This window comes from Carassius carassius, chromosome 43, assembly GCF_963082965.1.
Source record: "Carassius carassius chromosome 43, fCarCar2.1, whole genome shotgun sequence".
Classification (NCBI taxonomy): Eukaryota; Metazoa; Chordata; class Actinopteri; order Cypriniformes; family Cyprinidae; genus Carassius; species Carassius carassius.
In genome coordinates this window covers 10,669,978-10,677,982 of record NC_081797.1, presented here as the reverse complement: position 1 = coordinate 10,677,982, position 8,005 = coordinate 10,669,978, and the positions used below count along the sequence as shown (strand labels likewise).

General features: G+C 37.5%; 1 protein-coding gene across 1 annotated transcript; it reads left to right on the top strand.

Moving 5' to 3' along the window:
• The first annotated feature begins 2,008 nt into the window (after positions 1-2,008).
• Positions 2,009-7,654, top strand: LOC132125165 (F-box/LRR-repeat protein 20-like). The gene is made up of 8 exons (XM_059536422.1): positions 2,009-2,409; positions 3,501-3,602; positions 3,708-4,022; positions 4,213-4,884; positions 5,810-6,028; positions 6,116-6,331; positions 6,414-6,631; positions 6,712-7,654. The coding sequence occupies exons 1-8, from the start codon at positions 2,383-2,385 to the stop codon at positions 6,878-6,880; spliced, it is 1,938 nt and encodes a 645-aa protein (XP_059392405.1). The 5' UTR covers positions 2,009-2,382; the 3' UTR covers positions 6,881-7,654.
• Positions 7,655-8,005: the final 351 nt, after the last annotated feature.

The window sequence follows — 8,005 nt, the reverse complement described above, 5'->3', positions numbered from 1 at the left end:
AAGGTTAAATTAGCTTATTGATTGTTTTTCTGTGTGCCTGTAACAAATCAAGCAAAACGAAAGACAATTTATCATATTACACAAACTATCCATTGTTTTGGCACTGTTGCAGTTAATGCTAATTAATGCTTAACATTGACACTTTGTTACCTGTTCAAAATAATCCATTAAATCAAATAGAGATTTGACGAGAGTGAACTGATATTTACAGTTCCATTCGTTTGCACGTTGTTTTAAAGACACGCCCACAATAAGGGAACTAATGAATATTCATGTAAACTCCACCCATGGCAACAGTTTTTCACAGGAACCGAATATCATAGACATGTATAGAAAGGCTAGATAGCTTACCGGCGCTGAGAGCCAATGGGACCCGACGACGTCACACGGCGGCCATCTTAGGACAGGACCGCTCGTCCAGTTATAACATTAAAGTCTATTGTGCATGTAGTGCTGAAATAACTATATTTTGCTCAATTTTCAACCGATTTTCAAACGGCTTGGTGTGTCATAAACTTCAGGGATGCGGCTATTTAACTGCATACTTGTGAAAAATAATAGCCACGGAGTTTATTAAGAAAATAGTATATTAAGTAGACTAGACAGGTAAAGTACTAGGTATACCCATACACACACACAGTAATGATGTCAATATTTATAAGGTACATGAAACATGAAATAGTGCAATTTAGTTTATTACTAATATTTACATTATTAAATACACGTGTAAATTTATTTATAATATAAATCTGTCTCAAGTTGCCATTCTGTAAAATAAAGAGAAAAGAGATGGGTCTTTGTTTTTTGTTTTTTTACTTAGGTCCAAAGGCACACAATTAGAAAAAACTTACAAAAAAAATATACAAAATATACAAAAAAAGAAAAACATTAAGACACAATTGGACACAAAACTCTTTCCATCAATACAATATAATCAATACAGCTCCCTCCCTCTCCTCCTCTCATTTTCCACAAGCGTAATCAGAAGTTCTGTAAACAAAAAACCAACAAAGTAATCCAAATGTAAAGATGTTTTTAAGAAACCAAACCACTTGGAAATCATGTGTAACTCAAAGCTATGTTGAAACGAAAGACTAACCCTGCCTCTCCCACCAATTTACAATTGCTTGGTGACTCACTTACGACCTCTTCACTGCTAGCCAGCAAATAAATACAACCACATCCACAAAATGACATTTAGACAAAAGATTAGGTTGTCAAGAAACGTTGTTGGTCTCAGGAAACCTGTTAATAATTGAAAATATCGACTGTGGTATCACTTTAGAGTAGAGGGCAGCCATGAAACACACAGCTACGCTGGAATGTTAAGCGTTTCTCAAAACGTGAAGCTACAATTTAAACATCGGCATCAGCACAAATCATAGCCACGTTAATAAGGTTTGTAATAAACCAAACCGTTTGTAAATCCGTCAAGAATTCAGCAAGTTACGAGCATTTTAGTTGGCGTATGTCACTCACCTTCCGTCCACAGCAGCAGGGAGCAGCAGCGCAGTCTCCTGACCTAAGATGGCCGCCAAGTGACGACACAGCTGACTCCGCCTTGAGCCTTCTAGCTTTTCATGTCTATGCCGAATATTACACAACACCGTAAAGCAGTATCTCTGGTCGTACGATGGTTATGACGTCATTTACATTTTAAAAGACTTTTTAAAGCAAATGAGGGACTCTAAAAAATCTAACACCCAGCAATGTGTAATTTCTTTGCATCTCCTTTCGAATACAACATTCAAATTACTAGACAAAAAATTATATCCTGAGAAAAGTGGATTGTGAGGGGTATACCGCCATTGACCTCCATTCATTCTACACTCGTCCTGTGAGCGCCCTCATATGGAATCAGAGTGGAACTGCAACCAGTTCAGAAGTCGGAAGTGTAGTGAGAGTGAAACTTCCCAAAACTTCTCGCCATATTAGACAATTCTCTGATTAAACTACGGTTCCCAGAAAACTTTGCGTGCTACTTGCACGCATAGACAGTAAAAGAAACACGTGATGTCCACTGCTCTTCCTGTGTCTGTGGGTTATTCTTTTTAGTAAAAAAAAAAAAACTAATAATATATACATAATTTTTTTGCTAGCTTGTTGATACATTTTTTTTTAGAGTTGAGGGAACTGGCGGATTTTGATGTGGATAATGTCTGGCTTTGGTGCATCGTTTAATACCGGGGGTATGAGGAACAACAGGAGGGTGTTATCAGATGTTCCCGTGCTCATGAATGTTTAGCAAGACAGTCCACGACCTGCCAGCCTCTGAAGCGATTTAGTCATAAACTATTTTAAACTGTGTCAACCATTTAATATTGATATTAACTTGATATTAATGATAATAAATAAGACCAGTTGAATGAGGGGAGCATAGTCATGGAGAGTCCACATTTACCTGCTGAGGTGAGTCAAGCTAACACAGTCCCTATCAACGACTATACACTTCCATTACGTTGTGGTTTAGCATGTTTTTTACACTTTACCATATAAAAAGCACTGAATGGATATAAGGAATGACATTATGTCACTTTTATTTACCCCAGTTAATACTTCTTAGTGCATGTTAGGTTTTGAAAGTAATTTTCTGTATATTGGATAAGTTGTCACAATGAAACCTGCCTTTAAACGGCCTGTTATAGGATTTTAAACTACAATTAAATAATAAAACGATTATATGTGTGAGGGCCTATATATATTGTTATTATATAACATAAAAATATTTTCTAAAATTAAAATAAATATATTCTTATGATATTTATTAATAAAAGTATTTATTCAAGAATATATAAATTGTGAAAAATATTGTTTGCCTGACATTTTTTATTATATATGTATCAAAATATTTTTGGTCATCGGTACTGTATATGTGTCCTCTGTAGATGCAAATAATATAGTATAAATATAAAATAGTATAAATAGTATAAATATAAAAAAATATTCTATTATAATATTATTTTATTGTCCTAAGATGACTTGGATTTTGCCACCCCCCAGGCAGTTTAATAAAAGCAAAAATAAATAAATACAAGACAAATCGAATCAAATTTATAACATTAAGTGGTAACACTTTAGAATAATGGTCCTTTAGTTAATGTTAGTTAATTTATTAATTAACATGAACAAACAATGAACAATACATTTATTACTGTATTTATTCATCTTTGTTAACGTTAGTTAATGAAAATACAGTTATTCATTGTTAATTCATGCTAATTCACAGTGCATTAACTAATGTTAACAAGCACAACTTTTGATTTGAATAATGCATTAGTAAATGTGGAAATTAACATAAACTAAGATTAGTAAATGCTGTAGAAGGATTGTTCTTGCTTAGCTTAACTAAAGTAGTTAACTAACATTAACTAATGGACCATTATTCTCAAATGTTACCCATGAAAGTGACCATTTGCCCCAACCTTCATTATATAGTCGACCATTGTCTTAATATTTATGCAAGAGAGTGCAACCTGTGACTTTTGTTTTTTCTGCTCCAGATAATTTCTTACATATTGAGTTTTCTTCATGTAACGGATCGAAAGGAGGCGTCACTGGTGTGTAAGAGTTGGTATGTTGCATGCCAAGACCACCAGTTTCAGGTTTTTGTCATTTTTCTTTGAAAATCTACATGATCTAAAACATTATTCCTTTTGTGTATTTAGCCCGCTTCCCTAATTGTTTAAATTACCATTGCTTTACCACAGAAAAATGTCACTTTCAAGTTCTCCGTTTCCACATCTTCACTGGACTTTATCCGTTCACTTGCAAGGAGCCCTCGCTGTGGCCTAGTCATCAGCCATGTTGATGGATCCAGTCTGTCAAAACAAGTACTAATGGAGGTGGGGCTTCACCTCGGCCCTCGCCTGGACAGTTTGGCTCTTCCTGGCAGCAGCGTCACAGAGGCCTCACTGCTGGGCCTCCTGCCACATCTGACTGGCCTTCGCAAGCTGGACCTCCAGGGGCTGGACAGCCTCTTTATGTCTGGAGCTTTTTTGTCAAGAGAGGAGCACCAGCGACAGGTTACAACTTTAAGAAAGTTTCCTATCTTTCTGGAGAGTTTTGGACTTTTAGTTAGTTTAAATATATGTTAAATGTAAATGTTTTTTCTTTAAGGCTTTTCTAAATGAAAGCAGTTAAATGTTTATAGTTTTAAAACCATTAAATATTATATTATATATTTATATAACTCAATTATCTTTGCAATAATAGGTCCAGAATGCTTTGAGGAATCTGGAGGAACTGGACCTGTCTGATCTGCGCTATCTCTCAGACCTCTCTTTTAATCGCCTGACGAGTTGCACGCCCAGGTTACGCAGTCTGTCCCTGGCTGGATGTCACATCTCTTTTGAGTTCGACCCATACAGAGGTTGCCCGGTCGGGTTTGGCTCTTCCGCTCTAGTTTCCCTCCGTAACCTCCTGAGTTTCTTGCAGAAGCAGGCCGCCACGCTCCACAGCCTGGACCTGAGTCGCACCAGCATCACTCCCGAGTCGCTCCGCTCCATAGCTACGCTGCCCGGCCTGCGTCTGGAGGAGCTGAGTCTACACGGCTGTAAAGAGCTGACGGACTACTCCATAGAAATCCTCTGCAGGCAGCAGGGCGGTCTGAGGACACTGGACCTCCGAGGCTGTACGGAGTTAACCAGCAGGACGGTGCAGGCTGTGGCCACTGAGCTGAAGGAGCTGCGGTCGCTGTCCCTCTCGCAGGATTGGAAGATCACGGATAAAGGCCTGGCCGAGCTGATGACGCTGCCGAGCTTGAGGAGTCTGGATCTGTCGGAGTGTCTGCATGTCAGTGGTGCAGACCTGGTGAAGGGATTGTCCTCTCCACAGCCCCGAGCTCAGCTCGAGACCCTTAGCCTTAGAAACTGCACTTACATAAAGGTCACTGCACTTACATCAATTATCGGCCAGTGTTAGTCAATTTTTTAACATTGTTTGGGATTATATTATATATTTAATTGTTCCTGTTAATATCAACTAACTCTCATTTAAAGCTAATCTTTACAAACACTTATTGTTTAATGAAATCTTTAATAAATTTCAAGATGATCATCCATTTTTCACATTGTAAATTATAATGTGTGATGCCTAAATCCACAAAAACGATTTAATTTAGTTTTAGTTAATAGTGTTTTATTTTTATGTATTATCAAAAAAAAAAAAATCTTATAATTTTCAATATAAAAATATAAACACGATAACATTATAATTCTAATCTAATTTGTAATTGACAAAATAGTTAGAAAAATGAATTATTAGATTATTATACCGACTAAAATTTAGGGTGATATGAATACATCTTACAGTTTTGGTTGATATTTTGTATTTAAAAAAAAAAAAGGTTAATATTAATGTCTATTTTTAATTTGGTAAATTATAATGTGTAAAACAATTAGTTTTATTTTTTTTATTATTTATTACTGCACATATGTGCAATATATTTGTATTCATTAAAATTATAATTATATCTAAATAATTATTAGCATGTTAAACGTGCCAGAATGTACAGTTACATGAATATAACAGACAGTATTTTGTTTTATATATGAATATCCATTTTTCATGCTGTAAATTATATTGTTGTGATACCTAAATTCTTTTAAAACAAATTATTTTACTTTTACTTCTAATATTTATAACAACTATAATCATTAGCTTATTAGCTACAATTATTAGCTTATTTAGTGTAGTTAAAATAAGCTTTTTTTGTGTCACATAATTGAATTTGAACTTTTCCTCAAATGATCCTGCAGACCTTGTTGTTGTATTGTCTGCTTTCTTGCTTAAAGCCTATGTTCTCAAACAGGATACAGTCATGTTCTCCCTGACACAGCTGCTCGGCTGTAACCTGAGAGAGCTGGACCTCACTTCCTGTGTCTGCCTCACTGACCTGAGCGTTTGTGCCATTACAACATACCTCCCTGTGCTGGTGGTGCTGCGGCTCGGCTGGTGCAAAGAGATCTCCGACTGGGGGCTGCTGGGAATGGTGGAGCCCACCAAAGATTGTGAACCAAGAGACAAAAAGGTGGGATTGCCCTTTTTTTTTTTTTTTAAACTAATATAATGTTTTGATAATAACTGCACACAGCTCATAAATTCCCCAAATGTGAAGGAGTATAAAGGCCCGAGCTTTACAAGGACGTTTGGGAACATGGGCTTTTTCCAGCCTCCCAGCCTGCCGTTCCAGGAGAAGCCATGTCTCGTGACCGAAGAGGACCTCGGGGCCTTTAGAGAGCATCAAGAGGGAGTGTCGCTTTTGGCCCTCAGGGGTCTTCAGGAACTGGACCTGTCAGCCTGTTTCAAGTTAACTGACACCAGTATCACACAGGTCAGTACCTCAGTGATCAAAGCATGTACTCAAAAAAAAAATGGCACAGGATGTGATGTCAGAATGTTCCTGGGCGCCTCAGGTACTCCGTTTCCCAGACCTGCAGCGTCTCTCGCTTTCTATGCTGCCTGAGATCAGCGACGACAGCTTGGTGTCCGTAGCCTATCACTGCCGCAGCCTCACCAGCCTGGCGCTCAGCCACTGTCCCCAGATCAGTGACCAGGGCATGGCGCGGGCCCTTCCGCTCCTCCACAAACTGCAGAATCTGTTCCTGGCCTGCTGCGACGCGGTTACCAACGAGTAAGTGGCGTCATCCAGTCATTCGTGTTTTTGTACTAAATAAATGAGCTCTGCTTAACGTGCTGAATGTGTTCCTGCAGAACTCTTGCTATAATCGCGCTGCACTGCGATAGACTCCGGACCCTCGATGTGTCCATGTGTAAGGATATCACAGGGCACCAGGTGGACCTCCTCCAGTCCCAGCTGCCCTTCCTCAAGAAAGTCCAGTGTCGCTTTGCCAATGGGGCAGATTTTACTATGGTACTATGAAGATGTAATAGAGTGCGTTAGTGGCCGTCCACTGTTTCAGCAACGTTGTTTCCGGAAGTCATTTTTCTGTTTATTGCTTACATAGGGATTTTAAAAAAAGTATTCGAAAGCATTTGAAGCCATGAACAAAAGCATACAAAGTGGACAAGGACTTGGCTGAAGTAAAGAACTAGTATACCATGAAAATTGCGAATGACAATCTAATTAGAAATGATGGGGAAATTTAGATCTGCTCATTTAAAGTTGTTGATTATATCTATAGAAACAATATATTTAAAGGTTATTATTGTTCCCTGGAGAGCTGTTTCGGTTTGATTTGCTCACCGTGACTCTGATTGGTGGAATTTTCTGCACAGCGTCATGGGTAATATAGTTTTTCCACCACAAATTCTGCCATTTAGTTATTTTAAAAATAAGTTGAAATCATATTAACTTTACATTAAGTCATGGTTAAATCTATTTCATTTAGGAGAAAATAAACAGTTTTAGTTCTGGAACCCGAACGCTGCACTACATACGGTGAAAATGAATCGAATTAATACATGTTTAAAGCACTTTTAACTTGAGTATGAAAGAGTAATCAATTTCTTAATGTTGTATTGTTTTGCATAGGACTGTAATTGTGCTATTAATGTGGTGAATCACTGCTTCTGAATGAATCTGAGAGTCCGGATATTTCAAATGACTCCAGTAGTACTGTAAACCTGATCTGCTATTTATTAGTATAAATCTACTTCCAGGCAATATTTGTCAATAAATATTTTATAAGAATTATTCTTTTTTTTGTTGTCTTTTCTAACATCTTATCCCACAGTGGTTTGAATGTGCAGTTTTATAAGGCCACACTTTACAACTTGTGTGTTTTATCAGCGCCAGGTGAGGGTGAAATTTCAGGTTACGTGACTACCAGTAATAAGCTCAAAGGTCTAGTTTTATGATACAATTTGTTGCTTAACTCAACCTGTAATTAAAAGTATGAGTCATGTTTCAAATGTGGAACAATACTATCTACATCAACAACATACCAAAACGATAGCAACGTCTTTCTTTCTATTGAGTTCTCCTCATGGGCTACACGCGATAACAGTGTTACCAGTGCCTGATTTGTAATGAAAGAACATACAA